Below are 16,515 nucleotides of genomic sequence, written 5' to 3' on the forward strand. Positions count from 1 at the left end.
ATTTGATAATGGATGATATCAGTTCAATAGATAATATCAAAACAACTAAAAAATGTTCTGAATATTGGCCTACCTGGAGCACAGACACCATTAGGAGCAGTAAGAGCAACACCATTGCATACTTCACCAGCAGGGCAATCACTGCAGTCACTCAGTGCTTCTACTCCAGTTATGTTACTGTAGGTACCATTTTCACAAGGGTAGTGGAAGGGGTCAGCTGTTCCTGCAGGGCAGTAATAACCCTCTGGACAAAGACCACCAGCATCAGTTGCATTTTCCTGCACAATTATAAAGATTCACATTATGTATACAAAAAACTCCATTTTACCTAATATTTCCTGATAAATAATTGATAGTTCACCTAACTGGTCCCATTTGCTATTAAGGAAGCCCTGGCTATTCGTCTTAAACCTAAATTAAACTGTGGACTCAAAGCATCTAGAGAGCTGAAATTGTTTATCTGATAATTTAACCCACACTATTGCCTCTCACATAATCACCATTGTTGGACTTGTTTAATCTCCTCATTTGCATATTGTAGCATTTTTTGTAATCAGTGTCTAAGTTTTCTCATTCCTGAATATGACCCAATAAAGGTCAAAATGTTGGATCATGGCCTCCCTTTTTTTTAATTCAGAGTAACATTCTTTTTATGTTATTTAAACATAATCACTGCATCTGTTGATTTCCTGATAATTTGTAATGAAGGCAGCATATACTAAATTGTCTCTGTAGCTTTATTGGTAGAATAACCTAGGAGTAATTAAAATGAATTTGGTTCTAACAAATTTAGGCTTCTTATAAAAAAAAAATAGGCTTCTTATAATATATACTTTATTTGAAAACAACACTTTAAGAACAGTGGAACTCACAACCATTGCAGTGTGTTCAAAAGGGTAAATAAAAGCTAATAAAATGGAATTTTTTTGATTAAGATGACACACTATGCAAAACTTAGCATTTAAAATTTATTAATATATACTCTAAGTTAAATTATTATAATATTATTTGATAATAATTATAATTCAATTCATTCAAAGAGAATATTTGCTTCACTTTTATTCAATACAAACTTTTAATTTTATTCAATAATTTTTGTAACCTTGCTTACCAGTGGATGAGATGTGTTAGCTCCAAGGATGCAATAATGGCCAGCTGCACAAAAACCACTGACTGCGAACAGACCAGTTGACCCGCAGTAGGAACCAGGGGTGCACAAATCACAAGCGTCCAAGTCTTGACCGCCAGTCACCTCACGAAATGTGCCCTGAGGAGAATCATGAAACAATCATGTTAACAAAGTGATATATTTGTTTCTAATAATAATTTAAATCTATTAATAACAAAAATTTATCTAGCTTTGTTATTGTATAGAAAAAATATTTGTCATCTATATAATGATTTAAATATAATAACAAATGTAGAAATACTATTAATTTAAACAAAATAATTAAAAAAAAAACAAAAAACAACAGATGACTGAATAAATCAGTATCGAAAACTGGACCAAACTGGTTATATTTGCTCTTGTCTTCAAAAACAAAAATCTTCAAATCAGCTAAAATTCCCATTGGACCAAAAATATAAATTATCATACTTTGCCATTTCTTAGCCGATTTAACAAATTTTGCATCAATTACTAGATTTTAACCTCTAGATTACAATGATCTAATAATCTTATTTTTCATTGTCATATCTTGTAGTTTTAATGTTTCAATATTTTTGTTGTTTTTAGTGCTTTTACCAACTGGCAAAACAAAATTCCATGATTCACTTGTTTGATTAACGAAAATAAAGTATTCTTGACTCTTGAAATAAATATAGCATAAATGGCCAATTCAATCAGCCCAAAAAAGTTCAAAACAGATGAAAAGAGGAAAATGAAGTAATAATTGGCAGAAAAAAGATAAGTACAGTATATCTCACCAGAGGACAGGGTGTTGGCAGGACACTTTCGGGTGGACAATAGTGACCCCGGTCACAGATCTCCTGTTCTGAGGTGCCAGTACCATTGCAATAGTATCCCTGAAGACATGTCAAGCACTCATCAGAGTTCTCAGCCTGAAATCAGATGTACAATGATTATGTCACGATTGACTAAAATATATTCAATCGCATGTTGGGACAATCGGTCAGTTCTATTTTTGTTATAGGGTTGTTAGGAACAATGTCAATTAGTCAGTTTATCCAGGTATGTATTCACAGAATAGACAATATTTTCTCCACGAAATATAACACATAAAAATCTCTAGGAAACCAGTATTGAGTTGCTATATTATTCTTATTATCTATGTTTTTATTATTATCAAAATACCGTTTGGTATTCTCCTCGTGGACACGGTTCAGGCTTGAATGCTGCTGACAGACTGTAGTGACCAATGGGTGTGTTGTGTTGTATAGGGGTTTCAGCACCCCCAGTGCAGTAGTAACCAGCCTTGCATGGACCAGTAGGCGCTGGGTTGTTATCTCCAGCACAGTAATACCTAAAAAGAAATGACAATAAATAACTGAAGAAATAATGATGATTTTGATGATGATGATGATGATGATGACAATGATGATGATGATGAGTAAGTGTACAGGCAGCAGTCTCTTACCCCGGGTCACAAGCAATGCAGTCATCAGGAGTCTTCGAACCAGTTGAATTACTGTAAGTGCCAAGACGACAGTTAGCCGGCCAGGCAGACCCGGCTGGACAGTAGCTGTCTCTTATACACATCTAGATGTGTATAAGAGACAGACTCCAGTCATGTTCCAAAGTCAAACTCGGTTCGTGTGAATGTTGCTTTACTTTGTATTTTTTGTCCTCACACTGAGGAAGAACACAGGAGTGTTTAAAATGTTTGTGATTTAATAAATTAGATTGCTTCTAGTATGTTTACAACTCATAGCTGTTTTTTATTATTGTCTTTCTATATTTAATTTATCGAAGCAAACGTGGAATCTTCATTTTTTAATATATATATATATATATAAATATAATATATATACATATATATATACATATATAACAAAACATTTTTTTGAATAAGATTAATACAAGTACACAACTGCCATTAAAAGTACAATACTTATTCTAAATATTATCAATAATGTACTAATATATAAATAAAAACATTGATAAAACAATCAATTAGTTGATTAATCAAACAATTGTTCTATCAATCAGTCTGTCTTACCGATGTGTAAGCTTTTTCACGACAATAGAAGCCAGGGTCACATACATCTGTAGGCTCAGTATTTCCAAAACCATCGCAGTAGTAGCCACCAGGGCAAGGAGAACAATCATCACTCCGTCTCAAATTAGTAGAGTTGCCATATGTACCAGCAGGGCAAGGCTGTGGGAAAGTACTACCAGACACGCAGAAGTAGCCCTAGCAAAATAAAATAAGTCTGTCAAAAAAATTCCTGGCGAATGATGCAGTAATGGTTTTGGGTTTTTTTTAAATAAAAAAACAAATTCTTTTGGGTTGTATCACTTTTATGTGTGGAAATCATATATTGTATTTTAGTTTTAGAAATATTAGCTTTAATCAATTACATTCAATGTAAACAATTAGGGGCCTAATTGGACAAGTATTATAATTATTTCCAAAAACAATTACCTGGGGGCAGTCCTCTGGCCAGGCCAGGCCTTTCACACTGCAGTAGTAACCTGAGATACAGATTGTACATCCCTGTCCACTCTCACCAGCACTTGCATTTAGGTAGAAGCCAACTGGACATGGATTTTCATAAGGGTCAGCTGTACCTTCTGGACAATAATGACCACCAGGACAATCACCAGCCTTAAGGAGAAATATAATGATATATTTTTTTGTTTAATTTGCAACAATAAAACATATAGAAACAGGATTTTGAAAAAAAAAATGGCGTTATGTTGGAAATACAGATGTAAGGTACTTACGGGGGCTAACAGACCAGGAGGTGAGCACCACTTTCCAGCTGGACAAGTCTGGCACTCAGACTCCTGGATTAGACCTTCGACATCGCTGTAAGTTCCATTTGGACAAGGTCTTGGAAACGGATCCTAAAGAAAAAGATCATATGTTACAAGCACTTCTTTATAGGATTTAGATAATATAAAGCACATTTTAAAGAACTGATAATGTACAGTATTAAATATTTAGAGGAAAGGAAATATTATGAAGAATAAAATATACAGAAATGTATATGAAAGATTTAAATCATATCTAAAATTCCTTCCCTCCAAAATCGTGTACTTACTAAATCTCCACTAAGACAGTAATACCCTTCAGGACACGGGTCATTTTCCAAGTCTGGTGCTGAAGTACGATTGTAATTACAAAACATACCCGCTGGACATATCTTGTTGGCATACATGTCATCGCGAGTGGTTGTTGTGCTGTCGCAATAATGACCTGCTTCGCAATCACTGCATGCTGGAGCCCTGGTGTCCTATACAAATAATCATTTTACATATTTGAATTTATTGAAGAAAATATATCCATCTGGTAATGTGTTTACTTAAGTTATTATCATCTTCCATCTACTGTCTTTATATTAATATTTTGTTTACTTGAGAAAATAACATCAAAGAATGTCAAGACTTGTTTACTAACATCTAAATGAATTGAGTGTTGTAATACCTAAAGTATAGGTAAGTTGTAAGCTACACTAAATTACAAAATAATAGCCTGGTTCTCACGAGAGTCCTAGTATCCGGATCGGGAGCTAACTGTTAGCGCTAACCGTTAGCACCTGTGTGAGAACGCCCGATCTGTTAGCGCTAACCGTTAGTGGTATCCGGATACCGCTAACGGTTAGCAAGCGCTATCGGATAGCAAGTGAGCGTGTTTCCATCATCAACTAATCGCGTTTACAATTTCCAGTTTCTTATTGGCCAGTGATTCGATCATCATATTCTTGGTATCCGGATCGGGATTTTCTCGTATGGATGCACAGCAGGTAACGGTTAGCAGGATCCGGATCCTGCTAACCGTTAGCAGCCGTGTGAGAACATAGCCAATAAGTCTTAATAAACAAATAGATAAATTAGGCTCTGTCCACACTATCAAAGTTATGTGACAAATTTGTGTGATGTGTCCATATATGGGCATCATGATGTCATATTACAACCAAATATGGGCATACCACAGTTATTTGTCACATGAATGTTGACAAGCTTAAGTAAAATATCACTTACAGAGTAGGCAGCTTTTCCACATTCAAGAGGTTCTGTGTTACCAGTGCCAGGGCAATAATAGCCTGCAGTGCAGCTAACACAATCAGTGCTAATTTCTCCATTCAGTTCATCTAGATAGGTACCAGCTGGACAAGGGCTCGGCGTAGATGAGCCCTCGGGACAGTAATAGCCTTTAGTGCACGGCTCGCATTGTTCCCATCTTGTGTTGCCCTCGTCGTTAGAGTATGAACCAGCTGCACATGGGTATTGTGTACTGTACTGTGTTCCTGCAAAAGGCAAATGTTTATACAATGCAATTTGTTCCATTTTTTTTTTGGAGAAGCCTGGGGTAGCCAACAAGACTTACTTCTTCATGTGATAACATTTCAGGTATTTCACTGCTTTATTATAATATTCCATTTATTTCTTTCTTTAAAAATTGTAACTTTTATAATAAGGGCAATATTGATGTACAGATGAAATTATCTATACATCTATAACCATTTTTGACACTTCGGAAAAAAAGTACCAAAACAGTAAACTAATTTTTCTGACCTGCTGGACAGTAGTGACCTGTGATGCATTTCAACACAGGCTCTGTTGAGCCTTCCAAGCAGTAATAGCCTCGAGGACATTCATAGCATTCTGTGACATCACCAAGGTTGGTCTTGTTGGTGTAGGATCCAGCCGGACATGGATATTGTGAACGATGTTGGGTGCCCGATGGACAGTAGTGGCCAGGGGCACACTCCTCTGGTGCCTGATTCACTCCACCAGTCCCTATGAATATAATATTTATAATAAATTATGGACATAATATCTTTATATAGTTACTAGGTCCCATGAGTTGATGTCAGCACTATTTTGTTAGCCAACTGTTATTGTTCTATACCAATTTAATATATGCACATTTTAAGCTCTTTACTTGTCATATAATGACTTTATTTACAACTCTATCATCTTCTTGACTATTACAATGTACCTAAGGGCAATAGGTCCGACTGCCCTGATTTTGTATACACGCAAAGGAACGTACTGTCACGAGTAGGGGGATACCCTATTAGAATTTGAATAGAGTTCACTCGAAATTCATCTTTTAAGGACACGCTCCTTTGTGGCAGTATTTCCTGAAATAGGATTACGTTCCAACAAAACTACAAGTCGGACCCTTTTGCAGTTTTATACTCTTTGAATGTACTCTCCAGGTTAACTAACAATTATAATGCACTACCCATGGAATTAACACATTAGTTAACCAGAATATTACTTTTAAAATTCAGGTGACCCAAAATTACTTAAAAAATCTTAATAAAATGTCACTAAAACAAGACAAATGTGGATTTATTCTATTTGTAGAGTTAATCTAGATAAATATATGCTTCTTGTTTTACACAATAATCTACTAAGAAATGCCTAAACCTAGTTACATTTGGTTTGTTCTTTATTTAATTAAAATATATACAGATGAACTTGCCTAAGTCAAATCCGAAATGGCATTGAACAATTATTTAAATTTGATACAATTTGACTTACAGGTCGTTAATCAATGGAAATCACAAAAATTTGTCATGTAAAATAAGATCGACTTAGAAACATTTGAGTTAGGCAAAGCCAACTTTGGCAAGTTTAAGTGTATAATATAAAAAATATATTACATAGTTTATTACATAATTTATAATACTGTAGTAATAATTTTATAGAAAATAAAATATAATTTATAATAATGTAGTAATAATTTTATAGAAAATGTATTATAATATATATAATAAAAAACATATTACTTATATCACACTATGTCATATATTAAATATAAGGCCAGCATACCTAAGAGACAGGCGAACTGTGCTGGACAAGGGTCACACTGGAAGGAAGCAGTAAGGTTGTGGTAGTCAGTATATGTGCCAGCGGGGCAAGGAAAGCTGACTGGATTATCAATGCCCGCTGGACAATAGTACCTAAAGGGGCAAAAATATGAATGAACAGTTTGTAAAAATTCTAGCATATCATTTAAAAAATTATTATATAAAAACCAATTTGTTTTCTAAATACTCATCATGGTTATTGTTTGTGCACAGATCTTTCACCTTCTTAAACTTTGGCACTGTATGTATTCATTTAATATTTTCGTCATCTGCCAAGCAATATGATTTTCTGTATTTTTATATGGACAAATAAAATTTCTTGAATCTTGAATATTAACTAACACCAACACAAAGTGTCAGTGACCTATGAATGTTTATAATTCCTGTCCTATGACCTATGAATACCAAGAACCTAAGACATATAAATGTTTATACTTAGAAAGCTACATTTACCAATTTCAGTAAAGCTACAATTATGTTCCTTGTTTGTTTTTGTGATACAATCAAACTTGACTTACCCTGGTTCACAAACAGAGTCAGGTTCCACAAGACCAACTTGCGTACACGCAAAGCCTGCAGTACAGTTGCGGCAATCACTATCAGCATCTTGGCCTGTGCTGGGGTTGTAGGTCCCTTGCAGGCAAGGCATAGGTGTATCTGTTCCGTTGGGACAGTAGTGGCCTGCTTGGCATTGTTTACAGTAATCTAACGAAGTAGCACCCTCTTCCTCAGTGAAAGTGCCGCCTGGACATGGGAAGACCACATAATCAATGGTCTTCCGTGGACAATAATGACCTCGAGGACAAAGAATTCCTTCTTCACTTCCTGCAAGGAAAAAATCATCATTAATAAGATATTTGAAAAAAGAAGATATACTTAATGAAAGAATTAGTATCATAATTACTATCTTTAATTATCCTCATCGCTATTACAGTCATCATCAACATTATCCCCAACCATCATCATCATCATCCTCAGCCATCATCATCTCCAATCATAAGCTAACAATCCTCAATATTTAAAATTGCAATCCTAAAAATCATTACAATTATTGTTGTCATTAATATTATCATCAACATTCTCATCACCATCATAATCATCAATCACTACCACCACTGTTAAAATCCACAATCATCACCATAATTATAGCCAGAATAATTACACACATACTACGCATCGTTGGTAAACACATGATGTTTATTCTCCATCACACTATCAGTACAGTTTCTAAGCAGTTTAAGTTGCCAGGTTATCACATGTTTTGTATCCTATAATAATAAACATCCTCATCATTGTCTTCATCATCCTTGTCATCACCATTAAACTTTTCATTTCATCATGTAGGCTTAAATTTAGTTAACTTTCAATAATGTTACTTGAATTTGAGATTTGAGCTTTACCAAGGGGACAGTAAAAGCCAGCTGGACAATCAATGCAATCATCCTCTCTAACAGCACCAAGATCATTATAGTATGTTCCCTCATCACAGCCATTGTCTTTTGATCCCAAAGTGCCCTCTGGACAGTAATGACCTCTAGGACAGATGTACTCAACACCTGGTGTACCCACAACTGGTTTAGCAGGACAGAAGTAGCCTAATAAGAAAATGAACATTGTTGTGAGTCGTTCATAGCATAAAGCTAGTAATACTTAATTGTTGAAGTCCTTTGACAAGACACTATAGAACCAAAAGGTCTACTACATAAAAACATGAGTACAGTATCTTTGAAACATGATACAAAGAAATCATTTTAAATAAGTTGACACACGACCTACCATTACAAACTATATTAGTTAGTATGTAGATCTATACAAAACTATTAAAAGTAAAGATCATATATCAATCCAATAACCATCAAAGTCAAATGCTTTGGGTATAAATTTTGTGGCAGATACCACTGTTAAAGTATATAAAGCTACATAAATAAAATGTGAGCTGTAGTGACAAAATGGGTCTTGTGGTACGTCAGGTCAATTTAATATACTGTATTCAAGAAAATATATCTGAAGTGGTATTTTGACAAAAATTGGGTTTCAATTTTACTGATACATTTCATAGTAGCAAAAGTTTTGACTAAGGTAATCATCATGTTTTTAAGGCACATTTTCTAAAGCTGTTTTTCAGAATTAGGAAAACCAACACAAAATTTATCAATTGTTTATCTTTACAGGCGATTTTTTCTTAAGTACGTTTTTAGACATCAGGGGCCGGATTTATCAAACTAGAAATCAGCTTAAATTCATCTTAAGTCCATTTTTTTGCTTAAGTCAAATTTATCCATATTGCTTAGCTTTAAAATTGCTTAAAATTAGAAAGTCGATCGTACGTTGGCGTCATCTAAGACGACTTTTAAGCCAAGATTTTGCTAAGATTGGGTAAAAAATCAGCTTAAGATATTTATTAGGGACATCTTAATTTTTCTGACTTAAGACATTTGCTAAGCTGGGATTGATAAATCCCGGGCCTGAACTTTAAAATGATCTTACTACTGTATAGTTTTACTCAACCTAGAAACAAGATTCAAAGACCAAAATAAAGCTTATAGTCATCTATCTAAATATATCAATACAATACCTATTTTTTTGTACCACAGGACTCATTTTGTCACGACAGCTCACAAATATGTAAATTGTATATAGTATACTATATTAAATATGAATACAAAAAAATATGTATTACCTTGAGGACATGGAGCACATCCTTCAGTGGAGCTTGTTGCCCCAGTCTTGTTACCATAAGTCCCTGCTTGGCATGCCTGGGGCGTGTGCCCATCCTCACAAAAGTAGCCTTGAGGACACACCCCTGATGTTGGCGACCTGCTGGTACTGCCTTCTGCACATGTGTAGCCTGGATCGCACTCTGAACATGCCACACTGGACTGATTGCTGTAAAACCCGGCGTCACAGATCACTGGTCCTACATCTTTTTGGTTACAGTAGTAACCACGAGGGCACGGTGTACATGAAGATTGACCACCTGTTTAAAAGAGAGCAATTAAATCAATGCATCATGGAGTTTGTCTGTGATTTGGTAGTGCCCACCTTAACTCCAATATTCCTGGGTTCAATTCAGGTGAGAGTCATCACAACAAAAAAAATCTGATTAAAGCACTCTGGTTTACATTAATATTTGTTGTCAATGAAGGCTATAAAAATGAACCAGATGAATAAGCCCATAGATTTTGATGTAGAGCATCACGGGTCAAGGGTCACAAATGTACAGCTTCACTGGATGGATCATGCTCATTATGGTGCAACAAAAATGTCTCAATGAGGTACGATCCAAGCTTTTGCTTTAGAGATAATATTACCCACAATATCAAATATGATACTCATTTGTGTGCAGTTTGACATACATGCCATTGTGTTCCTTAAATAAACTTACCTAAACTATAGTAACCATCAGCACAAGCTTGACCGGTCTGGTTGGTCAGTGGACATTCTTCTCCTGCAGGGCACTTAGTGCATATCTAGAGCAAAATTACATGGTTTGTTAACACAAGATAGGTTTCCCTACTCTCCCAACACATCAGGTTTTTTTTTCAGAATTATTTACGTTGTGTATCGCAAATATATAATAACAATTATAATAAATATGATAATCATAATAATAATAATTTATTCATTTATATTGCACAAATTCCATTAAAATATGTTCAAATGCGCATGTATACTATCAATAACATTTAGAAACTTACTATTGACTCAGGTTCGGCATAAGAACCAGGATAGCATGAGATTTGGAAGCTGCTGTATATAGATGGACAAGCATAGCCCCCTGGACAGCTGGTACACTCACGTTGACCACCAATGCTGTATGTACCTGATGCACAAAGGGTTTGTGTTGCAGAAGAATTACTTGGACATTCATAGCCTGGTGGACACCTTGTACACACCTGGAATAAAAACCACACTTAGCGTTAGAGCTGGACATCACAGCCATGGATTAGGAGATATGATAATACCTTAAAATCTCGAAATTGAAGCCCTGGGCTTCATTATTTTGCGAACTTCGGGTGTGCTTCTTTTCAATATCGGCTTCTTTTTGAGGCTAGAGGGGGGGGGGGCTTCTTTTAAAAATGAATGCTGTACATTTTGTGAATTTGTACTATAAAACAATAAATAAGGCCACTGTAACATCAATCTGTATCATGGAGTGTATTTAACTGGCATTAAATCACCTAAACTACTGTATAAACCAAGCTTGTTTTTAATTAATTAATTTTTTTTTTTTGGAATTCATGTACAGTGTACTGTACTCTCTCGAAAAAAAAAGCCTATTCTTTCTTGAAAAGAAGCCCATGGGCTTCTTTTCGAGATGGGCTTCTTTTCGAGGCAAATTTTGCAAACTAAGGAGGGGGCTTCAATTCGAGGTTTTACGGTAATACAATATTTTGTATTATAACACACCTAAACAGATCCCAGTCATTTGACTGGTCAATTTTGTACCACATGACATTAGTTATTTTGTCCATTTCATTGCTCATCATTTTTTTCCATCCGAATCGTCCATTGCACATTGCCTATGGATACGAAATGATTTCGACCTAATACAACCTTTTAATTGGTTAAAATAATGCGGGACTGACTTTTTCCGGGAGGGTTAAGTCTATGAAATGATGACATGCCATCTATAACCTTTCTCAGGCCTACTTCTTGCTGAACTTGTCTTAGCGGTGTGCAATGTATCAGAGATTTTGTTTACTGTAAACAGTTGTAAAGTATTTTAATTGCATGGATAATACCTCAAAAACTAGCTCAAACTTCTGTGTGGAATTTGGCTCTTATTTTCAAAAATGTGCTGACGGATTTCTAGTCTAGCCCTAGGTTTTGTGCAGAGGATAGGCTTAGGCCAGGTAGGCCTAGGCTAGCTAGGGGTAAAAGGGGGTAAAAACTTGTATGATATTGGACTATTTTTTTTGTTTCAACTAGAATTTGCATGCCTCCAACATTTCAGGTTGGCCTATATACTACACTTACAGATGTTTGAAAAAGGCAATTTTTTCAAGTATTAACCATAAGATTTGAGCCCTTTGGTTACAATTTTACTTACTTACATTCTTTGGCTTTATGAGACAGCATGGTTATTAGGATTTACATTTCAGTCGGTCTTTATTATTTATTATTAGTTTTTGAGAAAAATATCTGTTGCAAGATGAAGCATGATAAAGACCAATTGTGATATTAATATTAACAATAACAAATATAATTAAAAATAATAAAATATTGGTACCGTCTGTGAGCCGACAGAGTAGGTGCCAGCGATGCATTCAACTTTGGTATCACTGTCGGTGCTAGGACAAGCAAAACCCGCTGGACAATCAGAACAGGCAGTGGCATTGCCAATAGAGTAAGTACCCTACAAATAAAATATAATCCACATGACATTAATATAGAAATAACAACAAACAACAAAGTTCAAAAATAATTTTAAAAAGCACTAATAATTATAATTTAATTAAACAGTAAATTTGTTTACCGATATACACTGCGCATTAGCTGAGCCATCTGTTGAAGGACACTCCCATCCATTAGGACATGTCTGGCATCGGGAATAAGCCGTGTAGGAATAAGTACCGGATGGGCAGTTTGCGATATTACTGTCACTGTCCGTATCGGGACAGTACTTGCCCGGCTCACAAGCACTGCAAAATGACTGCTTTCCAACTGAATAAGTCCCTTTAATAAATATGACATGAAAAATACTTATATTAGTTTTACTGTATTGATTTTAACATGAAATCACTTTATGATTATCATTATATTCTTGGACCAAATTAAAAAAAAACATAGAAACCTCTTTAAATAAAGTACAAAAATTCAATTAATACAAACACAAAATATATAGAAATATTTATCCATCAAAAAGATACAAAGAGCAGGGTTATACTATATAGCGCCAGATTATAAAACGAATAGGAAGTTAAAAAATAAAAGCTGATGGGATCCCACCTGGTAAACATTGAAACATTGCGGTTGGATCTGTCGTTGATGGGCATGCAAATCCAGCAGAACATTCTGTACAGTTTGTTTGCGATCCAGTGGAATACGAACCAGCTGCACAAGCTTTTGGTGCACTATCCGATGACGGGCATTCATAACCTGCTGGACATGCAACACACTCTGTGTATTTATCCAAACTGTACGTCCCTGTTCCACATGCTTTTGGTGGTAAACTACAAAGATTGAGTAAAAACATTATTTAAGTCTTACAGTGCAAATCACCTTAAATTAATTCTGATTTTGCATAATAAAACTAAATTTTTGACTAAAATAAAAGTATTCTGCCTAAAAATTGGTTTTATCCATTAATTAATTCAGTTATAACAGTATATAGCAGATAGACACCACATTCAATATTTATACATCACAATCAGGTCAGGCCGTTAACGATTGTTTGCTTGATCCACGACCCCCCGTTGATCTTACAATGCATTTGGTACGTTAGTATAATTATTAGTAGAATACAATTGAACATTAATGCAGGGGTGCTGCTATAATTTCTTTAGTTATTTGATTTATCAACTTAAGCTGTTATTTTTACTACTGTTTACATCTCAAATGTATTTCATACTGCATTAATGGAACTGTGTTATTGGCAACACAATTATGTAACATATACCTTTGATATTGACAAGAGAATCCCGGTGAACAGTCTGTACATTCAGTTTGTGATTTGTTTCCATTGGTGTGTTGACCTGGTTGGCAATCTACAGGCTGCTGGTCAGTGTACTGACAGGCTTGACCGGCACTGCATTCAGTGCAGTCTGAATCACCAAGCAGGCTATAGGTACCTGCTTCACAAGGTATGGCAGCGCTGCTATTGCAATATGAGCCAGCGGGACAAGCAAAGCACAAGACATCACCCTATAGAGAAAAACACAATCATCAAGGCTACTCATTGCATTGTAATTAAGACTTTTTTATATCTGTATTTGAAATGTTTTGAAAGTGGGACTCTTCATGTCAGTATTGCTGTTTGAGCCACCCTCTCAAATGCTGGCATTAAATATTAATAAAAGTTATATTCATATAATTTTAATATTATGACCTGTAAGATGACAATGTAATATATAAAATAATGACAATTGTCTAGAAACATAAATAATATTAATAACTAAGAACTGTGAAAGGAAAATGAAGATGATAACATGGTTTATGGTGTTCATATGGGCTCTGAGATGGACAATTCCATTATTATTTAGGTAAGTACTTGTATGAGAATTCTGCCATTTATTGGTTTATCCAAGTAAGGAAGTATTCCCAGAACAGACAATTATAAATAGTAAGGGCTAAAAAAAAACCAAACATGCTTATGTAAACCACACTGAATTGAACACATGTTAATCTAAAAATGCACTATATAAATAAATATTATTATTATATTTGGACTGCACTATACATACTTCACCACTGTATGTTCCGTCTGCACAATTAGAAGGAGTGTCTCCAGGATTCAAACATGACTGACCAACAGGACACACAGCACATACTTTGGCGCGATCACTTGAGTAGCTTCCTACAGGACATTGTTGTGGGGCAACAGATGGGTCATCACAATAGAAACCCGCCGGACAATCAGTACAAATAATCTAAAAGAAAGCACATGTGCATATGTGTGAAGCTATTTTTGTGAACTACTTGTTAACAGGTTGAATAATTCATAAAAAAAAATATAATTATCAAAATAACTAAATATTATATATTTATTATACTTTAGTAGATTTACCTCTCCAGATCCTGAATATGTTCCATTTGCACAGAGAACAGGTACCTCACTTGCATCTGGACAGGTGAATCCAGGTGGACATGCAACACAAGTGGAAGACAGCTCAAAGCTGTAAGTACCTGGTTTAAAATGATTTTAAAATATTTATAGTCTGATGATTGCAAAGTATGTCTTATTGATTGAAGGTTTGCATGGTGAAGTAATAATATATGAAATGGTTGCAGTACACATGTTTTTGTTGAGAAAGGTATCTGTCTCTTATACACATCTAGATGTGTATAAGAGACAGAGGTATGGCAGCGCTGCTATTGCAATATGAGCCAGCGGGACAAGCAAAGCACAAGACATCACCCTATAGAGAAAAACACAATCATCAAGGCTACTCATTGCATTGTAATTAAGACTTTTTTATATCTGTATTTGAAATGTTTTGAAAGTGGGACTCTTCATGTCAGTACCCCTGTTGAGATTTTAGCTTACCAAGGGGACATGGTGAACATATACCAGCTCCTTCTGCTGCATAGGTTCCTGGTGTACAGTTGCGTGGTGAAATCCTTGCAGAGCCGTCCAGACATTCATGTCCAGATGGGCACAGTGAGCACGATCCAGAGCCTGCTGTGCTCCACTGACCTTCAGGACAAATAGTACAGACCTGCTGACCAGCCACACTATAGTAGCCTTCGTCGCAGTCACCTGGTGTCTGTGTCACATTTAAGCACTGCTTTCCAGCGGGACAGAGGGTGCAACTAATCTGACCGAGTGTGTCCTGGTAGGTTCCGGCAGGACACTCCTGTGGTGCTCCGAGAGGTGTTGGACACATGAATCCAATGGGACACAACACACAAGCTGTTCCATTTGAATATTCACCATACTATGGAAATGTGAAAATTAAAAAAAAAAAAATACTAAATTTATCTATATTATTAAAGAGTAATTTTTGTTTTAACCTAATTTCTTTTGATTTTCTTTTTTTAGAATATACGATGCTTGCACCCCCAAAACTAGTGTACTGTCGCTAAATGACAAACTGAGTAATTAACACAATAATGTGGCAGTATTGTATACTTAAGTACAGAGAGTGTGTTACACTTTTACTCATCCCTTTGGCAGTAGTAAGTCGATTCCAGTAAACGACCAATCATTTTAAAGCTTATAATGTGAAGAATATGAATATATTAAAAAAACGTAAATTTTATTTTTTTAGTCCATGATACTGGTTTTGGAATGGCAAGCACCATATACAGTATTCTCTTTTTCCTCTTCTACTTTTCCCTCAGGATTTTTTGTGCAAAGAATCTCTCATATCAAATAACAAAAAGGATGATGACTTACGTTACATGTTGATGGTGCTGCAGATGGATCACCACAAACTTGGCCTGTTGGACATTGGTAACACTCACGAGTCCCACCAGTTGAATACTTTGAAAGTGAGAAAGAGAAGCACATAAATGAGCTGGTACATGCAGAAGTCAAAATGGAGAAATTTCAAAGTTATGATCCATCAGTAAGCCAACAAATAATATTAATGCCTGTTTCAAAATTGTTGGATTTAAAAATAAAACAATTAAAATTATGCTGACTTACAAATCCTGTATCACACACTTCTGGATCTTCATCTCTGTTGGGACACTTGAAGCCTGATGGACAACGAGTACAAGAATCGGATCCCTCAGACGTTGTGTAATAGCCTGGAGAGCACTGTCAATGCAAACAAAATTAAATATTTTTGATATTATGATATTATGGCTGTACCTTGCTGAGCCCCTGCCTTAACTGCT

The 16,515-nt window shown here is 35.4% G+C and overlaps 1 protein-coding gene across 1 annotated transcript in view; it reads right to left on the reverse strand.

Annotated features, from left to right (window-relative positions):
* LOC117121709 overlaps positions 1–16,515 on the reverse strand; it is a 69,654-nt gene that overhangs the window by 29,391 nt on the left and 23,748 nt on the right. The window contains exons 21-46 of the mRNA XM_033266995.1: positions 16,322–16,435; positions 16,070–16,156; positions 15,218–15,608; positions 14,738–14,856; positions 14,415–14,600; positions 13,631–13,875; positions 12,961–13,184; positions 12,488–12,687; positions 12,242–12,367; positions 10,707–10,904; positions 10,394–10,478; positions 9,689–9,985; positions 8,409–8,603; positions 7,527–7,833; positions 6,971–7,101; positions 5,702–5,926; positions 5,168–5,433; positions 4,228–4,419; positions 3,908–4,030; positions 3,606–3,788; positions 3,180–3,374; positions 2,598–2,719; positions 2,315–2,483; positions 1,927–2,061; positions 1,112–1,267; positions 74–278 (exon numbers count right to left, since the gene is read on the reverse strand). Of these exons, the coding sequence (XP_033122886.1) occupies positions 74–278; positions 1,112–1,267; positions 1,927–2,061; positions 2,315–2,483; positions 2,598–2,719; positions 3,180–3,374; positions 3,606–3,788; positions 3,908–4,030; positions 4,228–4,419; positions 5,168–5,433; positions 5,702–5,926; positions 6,971–7,101; positions 7,527–7,833; positions 8,409–8,603; positions 9,689–9,985; positions 10,394–10,478; positions 10,707–10,904; positions 12,242–12,367; positions 12,488–12,687; positions 12,961–13,184; positions 13,631–13,875; positions 14,415–14,600; positions 14,738–14,856; positions 15,218–15,608; positions 16,070–16,156; positions 16,322–16,435 (4,876 nt within the window). The remainder of the gene's footprint in view (positions 1–73; positions 279–1,111; positions 1,268–1,926; positions 2,062–2,314; positions 2,484–2,597; positions 2,720–3,179; positions 3,375–3,605; positions 3,789–3,907; positions 4,031–4,227; positions 4,420–5,167; positions 5,434–5,701; positions 5,927–6,970; positions 7,102–7,526; positions 7,834–8,408; positions 8,604–9,688; positions 9,986–10,393; positions 10,479–10,706; positions 10,905–12,241; positions 12,368–12,487; positions 12,688–12,960; positions 13,185–13,630; positions 13,876–14,414; positions 14,601–14,737; positions 14,857–15,217; positions 15,609–16,069; positions 16,157–16,321; positions 16,436–16,515) is intronic.

The sequence above is a fragment of the Anneissia japonica genome, unplaced genomic scaffold (genome assembly GCF_011630105.1).
Source record: "Anneissia japonica isolate Jap-2015-1 unplaced genomic scaffold, ASM1163010v1 scaffold287709_len1912824_cov184, whole genome shotgun sequence".
Classification (NCBI taxonomy): Eukaryota; Metazoa; Echinodermata; class Crinoidea; order Comatulida; family Comatulidae; genus Anneissia; species Anneissia japonica.